The sequence below is a fragment of the Xenopus tropicalis genome, chromosome 3, assembly GCF_000004195.4.
Source record: "Xenopus tropicalis strain Nigerian chromosome 3, UCB_Xtro_10.0, whole genome shotgun sequence".
Lineage (NCBI taxonomy): Eukaryota > Metazoa > Chordata > Amphibia > Anura > Pipidae > Xenopus > Xenopus tropicalis.
This window is the reverse complement of record NC_030679.2, coordinates 129,209,288-129,231,210: the sequence shown is the minus strand read 5'-3', so window position 1 is coordinate 129,231,210 and position 21,923 is coordinate 129,209,288. Positions and strand designations below refer to the sequence as shown.

At 41.8% G+C, this 21,923-nt stretch overlaps 1 protein-coding gene across 1 annotated transcript; it reads right to left on the bottom strand.

Moving 5' to 3' along the window:
• Positions 1-1,196: 1,196 nt before the first annotated feature.
• On the bottom strand, positions 1,197-20,915 carry LOC101731380 (chromaffin granule amine transporter). The gene is made up of 13 exons (XM_031899304.1): positions 20,598-20,915; positions 18,734-18,792; positions 17,779-17,862; positions 16,660-16,752; positions 10,734-10,823; positions 8,920-8,963; positions 8,739-8,799; positions 7,383-7,478; positions 5,503-5,581; positions 5,343-5,394; positions 3,863-4,046; positions 2,713-2,846; positions 1,197-2,241 (listed from the first exon to the last, which is right to left on the bottom strand). The coding sequence occupies exons 1-13, from the start codon at positions 20,843-20,845 to the stop codon at positions 2,221-2,223; spliced, it is 1,245 nt and encodes a 414-aa protein (XP_031755164.1). The 5' UTR covers positions 20,846-20,915; the 3' UTR covers positions 1,197-2,220.
• Between the last annotated feature and the right edge of the window lie 1,008 nt (positions 20,916-21,923).

Genomic DNA, 21,923 nt, shown 5'->3' with positions numbered 1-21,923 from the left:
ATTTGTCGCGCAGCAAAAAAAGTCTTGTAAAAAAAGATTCGGGCGACAAAAAAGTCACACGGCAAATGTGTTTCGCGGATTTTTCACCATTTCGAAAATTCTTCTGTCGTTGTGAATTTTTCGGAAAAGTGAAACGGGACAGATTCTCTCATCACTAGTAGAGAAGTCAGGTTGGCAAAACAGTCAGGTTTAAGAACTTCAAATAGTTACTTACAAAAGGAGCCCTATCAGCAAAAAAACTATCAATGTGACCTATAGGGAACTTTTTATGCACTAGTTTGAAAAATAGTTTTTTTGTGTCGGTATCACTTTAATGCAGTGATCCCTAACCAGTGGCTCAGGGCAACATGCCGCTCCCCAACCCCTTGGATGTTGCTCTCAGTGCCCCCAAACCAGGTAGTTATTTTTGAATTCCTGACTTGGAGGCAAGTTTTGGTTGAATAAAAACAAGATTTAGTACCAAATAAAGCCCCTGTAAGCTGATAGTGTGCATAGAGGCCCCTAATAGCCAATCTCAACCCATTTGGCTCTTCCATGAACTTTTATGGTGCTTGTGTTGCTCTCCAAGTCTTTTTATGTTTGACTGTGGCTCACGAGTAAGAAAGGTTGGGGATCCCTGCTTTAATGTATAATAATGGGATTTCCCCAATGAACATTTGGAACCACTAGTTAGGTGAAGGCAATGCTTCATTCAGGAAATGGTTCTAGTACCAAAGAAATACCAAAGAACCTGTCATTATTACAATAGGAGAGCCTGTAGTTCTAGCTTAATTTAAAGGTAGACCCTTCATTTTTAGGGCTCATCAGGTATTCTTATACTAAGGAGACATATTGGAAACCTTACTCTGGGATGGGCCGGCTTCAACAAAAGTTTGACCAACAAAGAGAGCTTGAATAGAAAGAAAACTGAACACTTCTACCAGAAAGGGTTGATCTCATATAGCAGAAGCACTTGCCAGAGAGATAAAGGCTTTTGGGTCTCAGCTGAAGTAGAATCACTAAAGCTCAAACTTACAACCCAATATCTCACTCAAGAGCCCTGAGGCAGCGCCTGAGCTCTACATTATAATAGTAAATTAGTTAATTTAGTCAGAGGTTCATTAATTTAATCAGTGCTATATACTGTACTGTATATGTCAGCAAAACAACTCAGGGTCAGTACTTTTTCCATTAATAAAAAAAACAGAGACAATTCATTCATTGCATAATAGTATTTATACTTTCCATCCAATCACAAAAATGTGATTAAGTAACATTTTTAAAAATGTAAATGATGAATGTTTATGAACGGATACAGCGAAGTCTACACAATTCAGCTGGATTAACGTGTCTCTGTGTAGTGTGATCAAAAAATATAAATGATTTCTGTTGTGATATGTAAATATAATTTAGGCTTTTCAGATGTGTAGGCCTGCATAGAATACTGATATTTCCATTTAACACAGTAGCCAACAGCTTTCAATTTGAAAAATAATATACAGCAGACATTGTAGACAGTAAACACCAAACACAGACACTGTACAACAAAGAACCTGCTATGGGAGGGATCATCAGTGTGTTCTGATAGGTCCCCCTGTTACAGGTGGCGTTAGCTTGCTTAGGTTGTGATGTTTGATTGGTTAAGAGTACCCAAGAAATAAGCTTGCACAAGAACTGTTCAGAGAGATCTCTTCTAGGACTTTGAAAGTGCCCAGACACATAATATCCCATTGAAGTTGGCTATTTTGACCAAAGGCCCATGGGATCTACACTTCAAGGACTGCAGTTTGAACTTGCCTCTGTTGAACTTCACTGTTTGTCTGTAGCCATTTTGTTTAGTAAAGTAGTACGTGTGTTATATACCATAGTGTGTGGGTGTTTATTTCCTTAACATATTAGTGCAATTTCTGAACTTAATGGTGTTAATTAGTGCCATAGCCCTACACTCTGTGTAGCTGAAATTCTCTCCATAAGATTAATTGTTAGACATGACCTGACAGAGTGTTGGTTCAAGTCTAGGGCATCTCATCCTTGCAGGTACAATATGATGGACATGAGATGAAAAGCGAATGAATGACTTCACTGTGAACTGTTAGATGGGCAGAGTCATCTTCGTCTATGATATTGGCTCCAGTGCAAAGTGCAAAGAGGCGTCACATAGGCAATGAGAGCAACAGAGTAGTACACATTTACCCATAGGCTGACGAGACTTCTGAATAATCGAAACCATATTGATGCTGTTCATTCTTTGTTTAGGATAGCCTGAAACACAAAATATATAATTATCAGTATAAGATAAAGCAATTCTGTTGAACACTGTTGGCACCCTTTTTCTACTGAAGCAAATGTTTTTTGTGGGAGCATCTGCCACATTTATGGTACTCTTTAAACAATCTACTGGTTGGGTAGAAAGCATAACTGGCATTTTGATATCTATGATTGTTAAAAATGTTAGGCAGACATGTGGAGCATAAATTTAAGGTAGTTCAATAGCAGTGGCGTTCATTAGAACTATACCATTAGCTAAACATGTAATTGTTCCATATGAAATATTTTTTGGAAGGACAATGACTTCCTAGGTACAACCCAAAGTTAATAGTAGCCAAATTCATGATTTTAAATTATGTAGAGGAGACTGGGCCTCAAATAAGCACCATACTAAAAAGGAACCCCTTTGGTCTATGCTATAAAATAAGTGAAACATTTACATATCATAAAGATATATTTACTCACCATCTTCTCACTTTTTCCTGGTGGGTTACGTAGCAAGATACAAAGAGGAGAGTACATAATGTTTAACACTGCAATGATCACCATTAACCAGGGTAATCCAATAGCCTTTGCAGTGATTCCAGCCACACAAGGACCTGCAAGGGAAAATTCATATTAATAAAAAAAATGAAAGCTGAAGACAACCTTTAAAAAATATTTTTGGGACCTTTGTGACATGCAGGTTTCCTGCACCTCCATCTACATGTAACTCCACTACACTCTCCTACTTGGTGCAATGGACTCCTCCAATTTAGTAACCCCACCTTTCTACATGACATGAGATGAGAGGACTGTTACTATTACCAATTACCTGACCACACATGAAGGGAGATCATTAAGTGATACAGACTTTATGCTTCTTTATCCTTGGGGTATTCACTCCAAGGCATTTATGCTAGCACCTTGATGAAGCCTAAAATCAGGTCTCTTGGGTGAATTACACCTTAGATATATAAGCAATATATAGGCAAGGGAGCTGTACACCAATGTGGTGTACCCACTTTTTTCTATCCACATATCATTAATAAAAGCAATGTTTCCATCTGTGCAGTCACTGGCGCACTTTTGCACCCATAGTGCACTTCCCTTAGTGCTCTTGTACTTCTAGGGTCTACATAAACATCACTTATTCTCTTATAAATGGGCAGAGGACTGAACAAATATTTTTCACAGTAAGGTATAAGGTACAGACTAGCATCAGATGCCATTGGGCCTCATTAGAGAGCTGCTAGATCTCTTTGCTAGACAGTAAGTGGAGCTTAAAGGTAAGAACTCATGGAGCAGTTCAGTCACAATAGATCTCTATTATCACGGGCTATGAACTGCTCTGAAATGGCTTTCCATTGGCAACAATAGGAGTAACTGGTGGAAAGCCCTTCGCATTGCATCGGTAATCCAAAGTTGCATTTTCCAACACTACCAGTGTACCGCTCTCTGGCATATAGTGCTTATACACCAAATAAGGCCCCCTCAAATATAGCCCTTGCTACATCCGGTAAATAGCCAGCTTTCTCAGGACAGTCACAGATAGAATGAAACCTCTTTGGATGGTCAAGAACAAACTAGAAGGGTCTATCCATTTTAACACAGTGAAATAAAGCAGATGTTGTACCTACTGCAAATCCCAAATTGAGAGCAATGTCAGAGATTGCATATACTCCACCATAGACTGAGGAATGGCGCAGGTCTACTAAATAAGCCATAAGAGGAACCATTGAAACGTCCACCATCCCAATGCTAATTCCGAAGGCAGCAATGGGAGTGATAAGCCCATAGAAATTAACAGCTAATGGCACCTGAGAAAGAGAAAGGGAGGAATGAAAAGCATATTGTCCACTAAATGATCCAATTTTGCACTGCTGTGTCTCTTTCCTTTTTTTGAGAATCTCAAATGGCTTGCAAATAAGATTGAGATTTGCGTGAGCATTCACACTGAGCGTTTGTTGTGCATGAAGTGATATTTTAGCTCTATGTAGAATTTATGAGGATCAAGGAGATCACTAGTCCCGTGCCAATACAGGTATGGGACCTGTTATCCAGCATTCTTGGGACCTGGGGTTTTCTGGATAAGGGATCTTGTTGTAATTTGGCTCTCCATAACTTGTTAAATAAAAAATAATTTTAATATGAAATAAATGCAGTTGTTTTGCCCCCAATAAGGGGTAATTATATCTTAGTTGGGATCAAGTACAGGTACTGTTTTATTATTACAGAGAAAAGGGAATCATTTAACCACTAAATAAACCCAATAGGGCTGTTCTGCCCCCAATAAGGGGTAATTATATCTTAGTTGGGATCAAGTACAGGTACTGTTTTATTATTACAGAGAAAAGGGAATCATTTAACCACTAAATAAACCCAATAGGGCTGTTCTGCCCCCAATAAGGGGTAATTATATCTTAGTTGGGATCAAGTACAGGTACTGTTTTATTATTACAGAGAAAAGGGAATCATTTAACCATGAAATAAACCCAATAGGGCTGTTCTGCCCCCAATAAGGGGTAATTATATCTTAGTTGGGATCAAGTACAGGTACTGTTTTATTATTACAGAGAAAAGGGAATCATTTAACCATTAAATAAACCCAATAGGGCTGTTCTGCCAACAATAAGGGGTAATTATATCTTAGTTGGGATCAAGTACAGGTACTGTTTTATTATTACAGAGAAAAGGGAATCATTTAACCATTAAATAAACCCAATAGGGCTGTTTTGCCTCCAATAAGGGGTAATTATATCTTAGTTGGGATCAAGTACAGGTACTGTTTTATTATTACAGAGAAAAGGGAATCATTTAACCATTAAATAAACCCAATAGGGCTGTTCTGCCCCCAATGAGGGGTAATTATATCTTGGTTGGGATCAAGTACAGGTACTGTTTTATTATTACATAGAAAAAAGGAAATCATTTTTAAAAATTTGAATTATTTGATTATAATGCAGTCTATGCAAGATGGCATTCAAGTAATTCTGAGCTTTCTGCATAATGGGTTTCTGGATAATTGATCCTATACCTGTACTACAAGCATTGCTTTACAGAGTAGAGTAAGCCAGAATTGTGTTGGCTGCATCTAAAGTGCATTTTTCACTTACACATAGAAAACTGATTCCAGCTAAGACCATTCCTAGAAGAGAGCACAGCCACCTGGAATGGAGACAGAAGGTTGTAAGTAGAGCACTAATTACTGCATCTTATATAAAACTATCTTTAGTACGTGCTTCTGAGCACATGTATGGAATGAGCAGCAATCACCTTCCAATCTTCTGAGACAGTCTGGGGAGAAGGTTAGTGCAAACAAGATACGAGATGGAGGCCGGAAAGAATACAATGCCTAGTAAAAAAGAAAAAGATAAAATGGAGGGCTGGTTGAAAGCAATTGACCCATATACTGTATACATGGTGAGTCAAATATGCTAACAGTGGAAATCCAGTGGATCCAGGGATCCCCAACCTTTTTTGCCCGAGAGCCACATTCAAATGTAAAAAGAGTTGTGGAGCAACACAAGCATGAGAAAAAGTTCAGGGGGTGCCAAATAAGGGCTGTGATTGGCTATTTGGTAGCCCGTATATGGACTGGCAGCCTACAGGAGGCTCTGCTTGGCAGTACAACTGGTTTTTATGTCTCCAAAAGTTTCCTCCAAGCCAGGAATTAAAAAATGCGCACCTGCTTTGAGGCCACTGGGAGCAACACCCAAGGGGTTGAGGAGCAACATGTTGCTACTGAGCCACTGGTTGGGGATCACTGCTTTATACTGTTTTAACCTGGGCATAACAAATAACTAAATGAAAAAATGAAAAATAGTTACATAGCTAATTTGGGTTGAAAAAAGACAAAAGTCCACCCCCTCAAACACCATTAGCTCTAATGCGGCCTGCATGTGATCTTCCAATTCAGACACTAATTTGCACTCTTTAGCGGGAATACTGCTATTACACTGGAATTCACAAATGTGCCCTCACATTATTATGCTGAGCTATGGTTTTTGTTGGGGAATAGATCTGTCAACTGATTTGGGCCATGTGGGACATCTAAAGTGGTGTTCTGTGGCCTTGATAGCATACCCAAAGATTTTCTAATTGCTATACTTCTGCTACTGTTAACATATAGTGCACTTGTTTCTAATGGGGTTAAGGCATTCTGAGGAGTCAGACTGTCACACCCCGCAAACAATGCTTATTAAGGCCATTAAGGCACATAACATTTTACATCACTATAGGGCAGGGGTCCCCAACCTTTCTTACTTGTGAGCCACAGTCAAATGTAAAAAGACTTGGAGAGCAACACAAGCACCATAAAAGTTCATGGAGGAGCCAAATAAGGGCTGTGATTGGCTATTAGGGGCCTCTATGCACACTATCAGCTTATAGGGGGCTTTATTTGGGAGTAAATCTTGTTTTTATTCAACCAAAACTTGCCCCCAAGTCAGGAATTCAAAAATAACTCCCTGGTTTGGGGGCACTGAGAGCAACAGTCAAGGGGTTGGGGAGCAACATGTTGCCCCTGAGCCACTGGTTGGGGATCACTGGGCTAGGACAATAGTCCCCAACCAGTGGCTCCCAAGCAACATGTTGCTCCCCAACCCCTTGGATGTTGCTCCCAGTGGCCTCAAAGCAGGGGCTTATTTTTAAATTCCTGGCTTGGAGGCAAGTTTGGTTGCATAAAAAACAGATGTACTGCCAAACAGAGCCTCCTATAGGCTGTCAGTCCACATAGGGGCTACCAAATAGCCAATCACAGCCCTTATTTAGCAACCCGGGCACTTTTTTATACTTGTGTTGCTCCCCAACTCATTTTGTATTTGAGTGTGACTCATGGGTAAAAAAGGTTGGGGATCCCCTAATCTAGGATAAAAGGATATCATTCAGTGAAAAGAATCCATTTACATAATTAGACAGTGTGCAGCCATGTCAGTTATACCTCGAAGGGATTTTGGTATCAGTTTTAAACTTGTGCCATAATCACTTTAAGGATACATTACTATTATGTTCCTGAATATCACAACAGCTTTCTATTTCTGAAACAGTTCTCTACATGTATTTCATTCCCTTCGTTGCATGTTATTAGCAGGCACAGATATTTAGATGACCTATTTCCCCACACTCACTAATGAATATACAAGGTGGGAACATACCAAGTAGCCAGTCTGGTGTGCACATAGTTCCTAACATCCAAACGGGCAAGGTGGGCTCGGCCATAGCAATGACCATATTTGTCAGACAAATGCTCCCTGTAAGAGGAGAGAAAGCACAAAGCATACAGTACATTGGGCCAGATTCAGTTATCTCATGGTTAATAACATAAATACTTATGGGCGAGAATCAATTCGAGTAGGAATGCACCTAATCTATAATTTTGGGGTTTGGCCAAACCCTGGATCCTTTGTGAAAGATTCAGGCGTATACTGAACAGAATCCAAAATCCAATTTGCTTATAAAATTAGGCAACAGAAGGGTTTTCACATGATTACCGGATGAATGTTTACATTCGCACTTCAGTTTATGGATTGCAACAGCTTAGCCAATAAGGAGGTGTCCCATACACAGGTCTGATAAAAGCTGCTGACAGTCTGAGTTGGCAGATTTATTGGCTCATGTATTTTTCCCTTTAGACGGGCGTGCCCAACCGATATCTGGTCGTCAATCGGCAGATGTTGATTGGGCAGACTTAAAAATCCCGTCAGGGCGAGGAGCACATTGGCGCATTGATGCAGTCCTTGTCCCGATGGTCAGCATCCCATCAATGTTATCTGATATAGCCCATCCCAGGTGGGCATGTCGGGGAAAGATCTGCTCATTTGGTGAGGTCGCAAAGGAGCAGATCTTTCTGTGTATGGCCAGCTTAAGTTCCACAGACTTGTTTTGAAAAAAAGGATAACAAGTACGACTGACACGCAACTGCTATTCGAAGCAATGGTCCCCAAACTGCGGGAATCAATAGGGGGTATGCATTGTGGGCACAAATCTATATCTTAAGTTGATACGGGACATGGGAAATCTCTCATACCAACTGCAGGGAGAGTCTGCAGTGACTGACTCCTTAAAGGGATACTGTCATGATTTTTATGGTATACTTTTTGTTTCTAAATTACAGCGTTTACATAGCAAATAATTCACAATTATTCTTGAACCAACAAATGTATTTTTAGCTGTAATTTTGGTGTGTAGGCACCATCTCAGTGCATTGTGCCTGAGTCTGAGCTTTCAGAAGGAGCCAGCGCTACACATTAGAACTGCTTTCAGCTAACCTATTGTTTCTCCTACTCCCATGTAACTGGAGGAGTCCGAAGCCGTACTTGGATTTCTTACTATTGAGTGCTATTCTGATACCTACTGGGAGCTGCTATCTTGCTCCCTTCCCATTGTTCTGCTGATTGGGGGGGGATATCACTCCAACTTAATTGATCAATAAAAGTAGCTATGGCTTAACCAGTTATGGTATGAGTCCTTACATTTTATATATATATACAGAATATCTATGAGCATGTTACCTGCAGCTAAAACAATGTAGGGATCTTTCAGCAGTGCACAGAATGCTGGTGCAGCAATGGTCTAATAAACTGATAGGAAAAAAAAAATTAAAAATTCACTTGAATCAATGGTAGGAAACCAAACCCAGGACCCTTCCCAGTTGTGGATGGTGGGCTTATTGATATTTTGAAGGTTTCTTACCAAAGGTGCTGTTTTTGAAGGTGTCAGAATAAGCAAGCGGAGTGCTGAAGAAAAGAATATACAAGCTGAGAGACAGAGAAGGGACATTACTAATAGCTAAGGCTCTGCTAAAATACAGAACAGAATCTAAGAGTTATTTGCAGGGGGCAAACATAAGCATTGAGTGCACAGGCTGATAATGTGCATCCATTAAAGGGATAGGTGCAGGGATGCTATGGGACTTTGGCTTTATTTTCTGTAGAAAAACTCTACTAAAACTCTGCTAAAATACAAAAATACAAACAGCTCTGGGAGCCCCCCTGAAACTTATAGGGAGCTATGGTAAAAAAAAGGGAAATCTTATATAAGCTTCATCTTGTCAATTTTGCCACCAATATGGATTCATGCAGCTTAGTTAATCTCACGTACAAGGTACTGTTTTATTATTACAGAAAAAAGGAAATCATTTGCTTAAAATGGCCTCTATGGGAGATGGCCTTTCTGTAATTCTGAGCTTGCTGGATAACAGGTTTCCAGAAAATGGATCACATACAGTATACACAATTAAAAATTTCTGAAATAATCCAGTTCCTCTTCCCCATACCCCTTTAGTAATCTGTCTCTGTACATGCAGCTTTGAGTCAGAGTCGGTTTCTCTGAAAGACAGTTAGCTCTAATATATTTGTAACAGGTGGATGGGAAGGGGGGGATACACTGCTACCCTTTACTATGTCTTCTTACATATTTAATACTCACACAACATCGTTTGTAGCTGTTGCAAACCCAGAGCTAGTATAGCCTGCCTCTTGGCGAAAAATCTCCATCATTAGGCGAAGACCACAGAGGTGAATTATTCCAGGAATCTACCTGTTCCTAAACCTAACCACTTTAGTTATTTTAGCTACATTGACACTGAATGGTGTTAACTCTCACTAACCTTTTTGGAGCCTAAGGCTGCTCTCTGAACTATTACAAAATCTATGCTGGCACTTATTTCTTCAGTACAGGGCCTACTTCAGCAAATGGGGGAGCCAAACCAAAAGTGGCAGAACACATGTGGGCTTCCCTTTTGTTATTACCTTGGGGAAACCTGACACCTTCCTGGCTAAGGAATCTACTCCCCCCTCACAAATTATTAGAATCCAGCCTAAAGCTGGCCATACACTCACTGATAGTATCGTACAAAACCTTGTTTCATGCAATATTCAGTGCATATATGGTGGATCAATGAGATAACCAATATCACAAAGGCAGCAGATGTTGGTTGTCTCACCGATTGGGTGGGCTAAAAGATTTCGATCGGGTGCCATTGAAGGCGCCAGAGCAAAATCTGCGTTTAGGGCTGAATTGGCAGGTGGAGGTAGAATTTCTATTGTTTCTACCCCCATATCTGACAATTCAGCCCTGAACGTCAATTGAGGGAACGAACGAACTTTCCTGAGACCAATGGTCGCAGAAAAGATGGTAATTTGTACGTGTATGGCCACCTTAACTCAATCCCAGGGCATAAAGAACTACAAGTTTGCAAAACCTTTACCTACATATTGTCAAGACAAAGAGAGCACACACTAATGTATTTAACCTGCCATTTAAAATTTAAATCCGACTCCCATATGAACAGAGACAGATTGCTAAAAAAGGAAAAGCGAAAAGTAACATTATTATTTCAGAAATAGCACAGAATTTTTAATTTACTATATTTAGAAATTCATCTTCACATTCAAATTTTCATTTTTACAACGGTTCCTCTTTAAAATATAAGTAAACCAGACACCAGGGCCAGACATCAGACATCTGACCCATCACTTATATGATGAACCAACTAATATTCTTACCCCCGTCCAACAGAGTTAGAGCTGCAAGGATCAGGAAGGGAGAGGCCTTTCCCACAAATGCATACATGGCAGAACCAAAGGGGGGTCCCGCTGAAATACAGGCATAGGAGATAGAGAAATAAAGTTAAAAAGATCTATCATCTATCTATCTATCATCCATCTATCTATCTATCTATCTATCTATCTATCTATCTATCTATCTATCTATCTATCTATCTATCTATCATCTATCTATCTATCATCTATCTATCTATCTATCAATCATCTATCTATCATCTATCTATCTATCTATCATCTATCTATCTATCTATCCATCTATCATCTATCTATCTATCTATCTATCTATCTATCTATCTATCTATCTATCTATCTATCTATCTATCATCTATCTATCTATCATCTATCTATCTATCATCTATCTATCTATCTATCTATCATCTATATATCTATCATTTATCTATCTATCTGTCATCTATCTATCTATCTATCTATCTATCATACAGTATATCTATCTATCTATCTATCTATCTATCTATCTATCTATCTATCTATCTATCTATCATCTATCTATCATCTATTCACGTATAATAAAACACATAAATAGAGTAAAAAATAGGTTTATTTAGTCATTATTTCGGTCCCTTAAATGACTGTATTAATCTATCTTTTGTAGTAGTTTTAAGAGGCAGAAGTGCAATACCTTCTTTAAGATGCCTCAGATTGCTTCTCCTACTTCCTGGACAAATAACTAGCCCCACCCCTTTATCACAAGGAAAGGCACTTTGTAGGAAATGGAGAACAGTGAGAGAAGGTCAAAAAGAATAAAATGCAAAAATTGGAGAAAGAAAATGAGGAGCGGGGAATGATAATCCGGTAACCAAAAGGAACTCAAACCTGGCAGAGGATACAAAGCAAGGAGGAAGGGCAGGGTGGGATCAGATTAGCAAGAAAACAAGGACTAGGGAATGATCTTTTGGTACCCAAAATAAGTTCAAACATGACAGGCGTCCAAAGAAAGCAAGAACAAAGAGAAGCATGGGATTAAATTAGCAGCCAGGCCAACTTATATTTCTCCACTATTTCCTTTGATCCACAAGTCTTCAGGAACACATAGAAGAACCAAAGGCTTGCCACACTGCACACACTCCGCCTGGTTCCATTTTGAATGAACTAGAGAACCCCATGCCAGGTTCAAAAGACAAAAAAGAAAGAATAACCCAGGAAAACCTTCTCTCGTCCCCAGAAGACTGTAATAAAATTAACAACAAAAACTCTGATATCTGCCCAACCAGAATATTTCTCTGCAGATCTAGTTGAATCCTATGACCTAGCATACATTAAAAAAAACGTCCTTATCTGGCCAATGGCATGTGTAGCCCACTTATTAAACGTTGTGGCACTACCTGCTGAATTACTCTAGTTGGCGCTTCCAGGAGTCCTGAGCCCCGCTTACTTTTGGGGAACAGCTATTACTTTGTACTGTGGCGTGCCTCCACCCAGGATAGGGATAGAATGAACTATATCTCCCCTCCTGGGACCTTGATACTGTACTGCAGTGTGAGGACTCCCAGCACCCCTGGCACCTTGCCCCCTCCCTGGGGTAGTTGCTTACCAGGCAGGTGGATCCTCCAGATATGCAGAGACAGGACACTGGATGGATGGATGTTTAACCAGTGGAACTTATTTATTGTACAGATGTATTAGACAGGCAGGTTGCATACAGGAGCAATGAGGCAGTCAGGGTATACTCCCTCTTCCTTAAGAGACCCTCTCTCCACGGGATATTAGCAGTACTACACGCCAGATGATTCCCTTTAGGGGTTCCCTCCGGTACTTCTCGCCAGAAGCCCCTCTCTAGGGCACTTCCCGGTACTACACGCCAAGCGGACACCCCCTCAGCAGACCTCACCCCGGTACTTCCACTTAGATACCCCTGGATTAGGCTAATCTCCTATACTTAGCACTTTATACCCTGACTCCAGCTATGAGTGCTGGTGGATCTTAATCCATTACACCTCCTGTCGGGGCCACGCTGCCCAACTAGATAACCTGTCTCCCACTCCTAGAGTGGTCTATAACAATTCTCTAACTGTCTAATGCTAACCTGTGGTGTACCTCTTATCCAAGAGGGGTCCCAGGCTGAAAGACCTGCAGGCACATGGCTGCACAGCCTTATATACTGTGTGCACCCTGTGGCCTAACTATTGAACTGCAGGGAAGCTAAATCCCAGTTAACCCTTATAGTGCCAACCACCCAAGGTGTCCCACTACTAAAGTGTTACCCTCCCTGGGGTCTATCCTGGAGGCAACCATCCTAGGGGACCCAAATTTTGGGGAACCCTACATTCTCCCCCCACAAGAAAAATGTCACCTCCCGGCTGACATACCTCTTACCAAACCATATACACTTTACCCAACATTACTTATACCAAAATCACTTCTTCCATAGTCCCTCGCGATGTCTGCGCAGAAACCTATATTACCTGGGAAAGAAACAGTAAACACAATTTTACCTTTCCCCCACCCCAAAGTCTTGGTATAAGTCCCAAAGTCCTTTTTCCTGAAAGAAATTTCACACATACTCAGAAATGCACAGGACAATTATCTCTCAAAACAAAAGAAATTTTTATTAAACGGCTCCTCTTGTGCTCCTTTCCCCTCCTCCTTGAGGGAATCCATACCCCCAGGTGATCCGCACCTCCAGGGGTCTTCCACCAACGGGTGGGCACACTGTAACTTGGGCAGCTCCAGCCGGCAGCTGCAACACCCTCCATGGGTCAGAACTCTGCGGGGGCAAACCCCTCCAACTGAACAGTAGCTCCCCTTGTTGGGAGAAGTGGCAGGCCGTCCAGGCCTCCACTAAACAGAAATTTAAACTCAGTTCACCTTGGAAGAGTCCCCCTCACACCATGTAAGTGAACCTACTCTTGACGTCCTCATAGGGGGTGTAGTAACGCGGGTGAGGCTTTTCCACCTTCCCCCCATCTGGCAATGTGTGTTCAATGCTGAAATACCTCGGTTTGGGATTGTGCTTCCCACAACTTTGGACGGCATGTTTGAGCACCGTGCGGCCCCACCACCACTCTTTTTCCCGGGCACGCACATGTTTCCAGGCCTGTTGCCGTTTGGCCCTATCCGCAGAATTTAGAATGTTGAGGGGCATCTTTTCCTTTCTTTGAATGTCCTCTATTACCCACTCCTCCATCATGTGCTCAAGCTTGTCATATACCCATACCGGTGCATATGGGAGAAAGTAGCCCCACAGCATGTGGACCCGGAAATTTAACACTCTTTGTATCCGGGACACTGAGCGAAAAACTGCAGGGTCTGCCTGGCCAGGTAAAACCCAAAAGTACTTTTCCTCCTCAGCACTAACTCGGGGAGGGGGCACAAAACTGCGTGGAGAGCCTGCCATAGCCCTTACGCTCTCCCCAGCTTCATCAGCAGATTCCTCTGCCCCAGTGGTATATTCACTGAGGGAGCAGACCCCCCTCTGACTATAAGGTGGTGGTGCCCGGCTGGCCGTTTTATCTCTAAGGCTCTGCAGGTAAGATGGTGGTGCCAGAACCTCATCAAGTCCCGACTCTGATGGAACAGGGGATGGGGGCCCCATTGCCTCAGCCCACGCTTGGTCCCGCTCCCCCTGATATTTACTCTTTTTAGGCCTCCCCCGGTGTCTCCGGGCCCTAGGTAAGGTGGATCTGCGCACCTCCCCCTCAGCAGGTGGTTCCGGGGCTACCCACACATCGCTCTGGGCCCCCCGTTCACTCACCTCTTCGGCCGCTGCTTCCACCGCCTGTGCAGTACCTTGTACAATGGGGGCGGGAGCGCAGGCCTCATCCCGGTCGACCTCACGCCCTGCCGAATCCCCCTCCAGATTGGGGTCCGCGGTTGCGGTATACGGTTCCAGGGGCCCCTCTTCCTCTTCACTGAGGGAAAGTTCCTCACATGCGTCGGCGAGGGCCTCCACCTCGATTACTTGGGCTCCTCTCGGCCCGGCCCCAAACGGCCCACTCCAGAAAGGTCGGTCACAGGTAGCACAGATGGCCTCCGGATGTTTCATGGAGCCAAATGACTCCACCTCGCAGCCCCCGCACAGGGGTACCATCCAGCGGAGGGTATCATCCACCTCCATCTCAGCAAAACAGCCGGACCACATAAATCTTCGGCCAGTGTCGCGTAGCCTCACTGCCATTCTCCTCCGTGCCCCAGCAGGTGTTAGTACTTCCTGCCCAGGTGGCAACGGCTTGCTCAAACTAGGCATGCTGAGGGTTGTTGTTGGCAAAGTGCGCAGCTCCTCTCTCCAGCTCAGTCAGACACACTCTGGCAAAGTTCCAAAATGGCCGCGGTGACGTCACCGGCCAAGCTGCGCCCACTCACTTTGGCGCACTTTTCCAGCCACACGGTTGGCTAACGCTCTAAGGGGCGGCCCCCACAATCAGGAACGTTCTGCCTCCTCCCCCTCACGGGGCCTCCCACGGAATTCCCCGGGTCTGATTGGCCCAGAGCAACTCCTCTGCTCTTTTGGCGCCAATTATCCCTCACTGGATACAGATTCAGGGTGCCCAAAATTTAACCCAATCGGAGGTCAGGCTTCCAGATTCACACTAGGCCCAAAACTTTGTTATGGCCTTTCTGCACTGTACTTGCAGTTCTTTTTCTGCTGTTTCGTAGATCTCAGCAGTGCCTCCAAATGTAGCCCACTTTAGAAAATGTGCTGCTACCTGCTGAGATCTTGTGGCGCTTACAGGGATCCTGAGCCCCGCTTACTATGGGGAACAGATGTTGCTGTACTATTTGGCGTGCCTCCACCCAGGATAGGGATAGCTTGAACTATAACTCCCCTCCTGAGAACTTGATATTATACTTCTGCTTTGGGGACTCCCAGCACTCCTGGCACCTTGCCCCCTCCCTGGGGTAGTTGCTTACCCGGCAGTGTGGATCCTCCAGATGGTAAGACAATGCACTCTGGTATTATGCCGAACCAAGTGATTTCTTTATTTGCAGAATGAATGACAGATAGGCTTTGCAGGAGTTACAGAACACGTCAGGGAACACTCTTTTCCTTAGGGGACCCTCTCTCCTGGGATACCGTCAATACTCCAGCCAGATGACCCTCTTTTGGGATTCCCTCCGGTACTTCACGCCAGAAGCCCCTCTCTAGGGCACTTCCCGGTACTCCCGCCAAGCGGACACCCCCTTGAGACCTCACCCCGGAAATATCACCCGGCTATCCCCCGGATTAGGCAAATCACCTATTACTACCACTTGGTTCCCTGACTCCAGCAATCAGTGCTGGGAGATCTTAATCTCATTAAATCTCCTGTAGGGGCCAAGCTGCCCAGCTAAATAGCCTATCTACCACTCCTAGAGCGGTCTATAACCTTTAGCTCACTAACTACTCCTGGCCTGTAGCTGGCCTCTTGCCAGAGGGTCCCAGGCAGGAAGACCTGGCTGCACAAGGCTGCACAGCCTTATATACTGTGTGCACCACCCTGTGGCCATAACCCTGAACTGCAGGGATACTCCCTTTCTTAACACAAAAACAACTAGGACCACCCTTAGGTGTCCCATTCCCTAAGGCCACCCTCTAGTGCCTGTCAAAGGAGAACCCATCCTAGGGGCCCAATCTTGGAGATCCCTACACATGCATTTGAATATGTATGGAACTCATTGCCGTACAAAGTCTGAGAGGCATCTGACCTGGATGTTTTTAAAAGCAGACTCACAACATATCTTTACACCCAGGCTTCTTTCAATCAGTAATGTATTAAGTGCTTTGAGTCCCATGGGAGACAAGCGTTAAATGTATGTTACTATGTTATATTATTATTTCCTGTTTTTAACATGGTGGAATTAACTTATTGGAGCTTTTGGACATGTTTCAGTTAACAAAGCTCAACCAGAGTGAAAGCCATTGACTTACCGACCAGCCCAAGTGCGACACCACCGAGAGCTATTCCCATTGCTTCTCCTCTTTCTTTGTCATCAGTATATTTGTTTGCCAGTATGGCCATACCTTAAACAGAAAAATACAACTATTTCTACAGGTATCTATCTATCAATCTATCTATCAATCTATCTATCATCTATCTATCTATCTATCAATCTATTATCTATCTATCTATCTATCATCTATCTATCTATCTAGCTATCTATTATCTATCTATCTATTTATCTATCTATCTATCTATCTATCATCTATCTATCTATCTATCTATCATCTATCTATCTATCTATCTATCTATCATTTATCTATCTATCTATCTATTTATCTATCTATCTATCTATCTATCTATCTATCTATCTATCATCTATCTATCTATCTATCTATCTATCTATCATTTATCTATCTATCTATCTATCTATTTATCTATCTATCTATCTATCTATCTATCTATCTATCATCTATCTATCTATCTATCATTTATCAATCTATCTATCTATTATCTATCTATCTATCTATCTATCTATCAATCAATCAATCTATTGTGATGAGTGAATTGGTCCAATTTTGCAGAAAAATTTGCCAAACTGCAGAAAAATTAGAGAAACGGTGAAATATAGCAAAATGCAGTTGTTTTGACACAACCATGCTTTTTTTTAGCGTGGCCACTAATTTTTGCGCTCACAATTTTGCTTAAGTTTAACAATTTGCTAATGGTAAAATGCGGAATTTCGCTGTAAATCCATCTAATCATCACTAATCATTCTATCTATCTAGCAATCTATCTTTTTGTCTATCTGTCGCACTATTGTGATGATGAAACACCAGAAGGGGTTTAACTCTTGGTATGCCAGGCTACACCTGGGATTCACATAAAAAAGAGCCGACACAGTAACTCTTATCCATGTATCCGGCTTTCCTGCAACACTCGCTGTGTCCACTCACTTTATTATCATCATCCCTATAAACCATTCTCACACAGGTCCCTTGCTAATACTCTCTATTGCATTAAAAGGCAGTATTCAGACCCATTGAGCCCATACAAGAATTCTATACAGGTGAAATAGAAATTTTGACATTTTGGAGATTAGATGCTACCTGAAACAGAAGTGAAGGAGGTTCCAATGCCCTGCAACGACCGCGCCACAAAGAGAAGACTGTATGATGATGCAAAAGCAAACACTGCAAATGAAACAGAGCGTCACTGAAAGAGACATGGGAAGTCTCATAGGCCTTTGTTTATGAGACTTGCCTATGAGACACCCTATTTATGAGTTACTTTACTTCTGTGGAAAATGATTCAGGTAAAGCCATACTTATACTCCCTAACTATTACTGTACATTATTTCACTTAAACCATATCATCTGTGGTTCCACAACTGTTACTGATCTAAAAGTCTTTCCATCTTAAAGTGGGCAGCATTGTGATGAGAAGTATTAGTGATGGAAGGGGACATTAGAGTAAAAGTCTCTTTATATTCTTTAACATGGAAGGAATTAGCCTAAAATCGACATATGATTATGAGCATTACGGATTAACCACTTGTCAATGGTTGAGGGTCAAAATAAGACCTACATTTTGGGTTGAGGGTCCATAATCAGTGCTCAATCAGAATATAAGAAATAAATACATTGGTTAATTAAAGTTCTTCAATTAAAACCTCAATTTTCTCAAAATACTTGAATCCCATCACCATTAAGAACATTTGTTAATCTCTAGGATCCAAGTGAAGAGGCTGCTTCTAAACTGTCTGTATATCTAACACACTTCCCTGGGAGGGAACTGCGCAATTAACTTCAACTGCAATCACTGGTAACAGTGGAAATCTTTAACAGTGCAATATTTTAGTAAAAATAGGCTACACCCCCCACAACCTGCTCTGGTCACACCTAGTTGCAGCCCCAGCCTCCTGAAATTGCACCCACTTTCTGATATGCCACCTCCTTTGGGGTCCATGATTCAGGATTGTCCCATGGAAATCAGGGCCATTGGGAATATGGCAACTCAGTTCTTCTCTAGCGATTAAAGATGAAAAAAGAGCAGAAGACTCACAGAGGATTGAAGGCAATGTGATAATAAATCCAAAAATCATTGGCAACTCATAACCAAGTCTGAGGAAAGATGTAATGTGTTACACAGCAGCTAGTACAGTGATACCTTAAAGTGCTAACATGTTTAGATTAACTGTCTAATATAGTAATGAGTAATTCCAAACCAGTTTCTATGAATTATGGGGCTAATGTTGCATTATTACAGCTGCTTTACAAGCCTAAAGGTGCAGGTATGAGATCCTGTATCTGGAAACCCATTCTAAATTACATGAAGGATCATCTCCTGTAAACTCTATTTTAAACAAATAGTTAAAATTGTATAAAATGATTTTCTTTCTCTCTGTTATAATAAAACAGTACCTTGATCCCAACTAAGATAAAATGAACCCTTATTGGTGGCAAAACAATCCTATTGTGTTTATTTAATGTTTACATTATTTGTATAGTTTATGGAGATCCAAAATATGGAAAGATCCCTTATCTGGAGAACACCAGTACCTGTACTTGATCCCAACTAAGATATAATTACCCCTTATTGGGGGCAGAACAGTTCTATTGGGTTTATTTAATGGTTAAATGATTCCCTTTTCTCTGTAATAATAAAACAGTACCTGTACTTGATCCCAACTAAGATATAATTACCCCTTATTGGGGGCAGAACAGCCCTATTGGGTTTATTTAATGGTTAAATGATTCCTTTTTCTCTGTAATAATAAAACAGTACCTATACTTGATCCCAACTAAGATATAATTACCCCTTATTGGGGGTAGAACAGTTCTATTGGGTTTATTTAATGGTTAAATGATTCCTTTTTCTCTGTAATAATAAAACAGTACCTTGTACTTGATCCCAACTAAGATATAATTACCCCTTATTGGGGGCAGAACAGCCCTATTGGGTTTATTTAATGGTTAAATGATTCCCTTTTCTCTGTAATAATAAAACAGTACCTGTACTTGATCCCAACTAAGATATAATTACCCCTTATTGGGGGCAGAACAGCCCTATTGGGTTTATGTAATATTTAAATGATTTTTAGCAGACTTTAGGTAGGAGATCCAAATTATGGAAAGATCCCTATTCCGGAAAACCCCAGGTCCTAAGCATTCTGGATAACAGGTCCCATACCTGTAATATGAAAGAGAGAGAGAGAGGATATCTCTGCACTGTCCAGCCTACTAACCACTAAATGGATGATGTGTAACTAACCAGAATAAATCAGAATACTTATAAAAAAGAGGGAAAGTGGGTAAATACAACTGGTTTAGTAAAAAAACATAACGTTATTGTAACCTAGGTAATGTAAGTCCTTATCCTAGCTGTACATAAGCTGCATTGCCATAGTATAGACTTGGTGGAACTGTTATAGACTGACATATATATTGTATTATCTAAGCAAATCACTAAAATGTAGGTGTTCTGGATGAGAGATTAGTTAGTGCCTTCTATGAAAAGAACACCTATTTGTTTACTTGCTCATCTAGAACTCCTGGATGTCCTATAATTTTGGGAAACAGTCAATGTCTAGGCTGTTACTTCCCTTGTCATCTGTTATAGCGCTTTGTTTGGGTAATACAATACCCATAGTGCCTTTCTCTATATATTTAAGAGGCTTTCACTAACTGGCGTTGCAATAGGTAACATAAGATTCCCCAATTCTAAATTATGGCCACTCAGCTCCTGTTATTCAATGCAATGTCTATATTTAATTAAATGGAATACCATCAGGCAATGTTTCTTGTTCACAGCTACTCTTTATCATGCACCTACAGCAGCCCTGTGTTCATGGAGCAGGTGAGTGTCTCCCTCATCTTCAGCCTCTCATCCTATAATCTCGGGGGAACGTTGGGTCAATGTTACTTACCTGTAAGTGATGAGACTCACTATGGGGTTGAACAGGATCTGTACAATAGCTTTGGAAGCAAGGAGCAAACCCACAGTTATGTTTTCTTCCTGTAAAACGCTGGTATTATTTTTACAGATGGTCTCCTTATTGGGGACATAAGTCCTGTTTGTATCCTCAAGTTCATTTGGACTCCCACTGGATTCATTGTTGAGTAAGAAGCTGGAGAATGAAGAACCAGGAGCAGGAGGGGTGGACGTATTGGGCATATAACTCCCAACCTCAATGTTATAAAGCAGTGCTGTCCAACTGGCGGCCCGCGGGCCGCATGCGGCCCTTGATCCCCTTCTGTGTGGCCCCCCACCTGTCTGGCTGCTTTGATGGCTTAACTTTGTGTTAACTTTAAATGGTATCTGAGATTAACTGGCCCCCTGCATGGTTATCACCTCAGATTCAGGCTGTAATCCCTCTGTATTGTTTAAAAATGTAATTCCCTGTGTTTTTCACACCTTTTAATCTCTGCATTGTTCACCCCCTGCAGTGTTGACACCTCAGGCTCAGGCTGTAATCACCCACATTGTTCACCTCTTCACACCTCAGACATTGTATGTACTGCCTGGCCTATGCTGCCTGTGTATAGGCAGCATAGGGTAGGCAGAGTGCTGCCTGTGTGTGCCATACTCTGCCTGCCCTATGCTGCCTGTGAGAGGTGAACCTAGCAGGTGTTTGTTCTGGGAGTTTGTTAGCAGTTGGAAATAGCCATTAAATGGTCCCTAAGGTGTGTAATTATATGCTGGGGGTTGCTGTGCTATCCACAGGGGAGGAGGCATATGGATTTAAGGGTGTGTCTTAATATGACATAATATAATTCTTTAACATATGAATGATGGTTGATATCCCTGCAGTGACCATTGTGATAAAATGGGTGTGGTTTAAAGCAGGTGTGGTTTAAAATGGGGGAGTGGCCAAAACCGGCTTCCATTAGCGGCCCTCCGCTATGTATGTGAGAGAAATTCCGGCCATGGGCACCGCAGAAGTTGGACAGCACTGTTATAAAGGATACTTGGGATTATCGGAACTGGGACAGACAGGGAGAAAGTATGTTAGTAGCAATTGGATGTAATTTGCCATGTTTTTTTACTCATAATGCAGTATAGGTTTAGCATAATTGTTACTTTACATCATTACTTGAGCTTGGTGCCCAAATTATGTTTGGGTGTGATGTTTTAGCCGCAGACCAGCTGCACCTATTGGCATTTTGCAGGACATAGATTTACTGTATGGCCAGTATGAAGAGGCAACCCTAGGTTAAATTAATAAATATTTCAGAATGTTCGTCTTTAATAT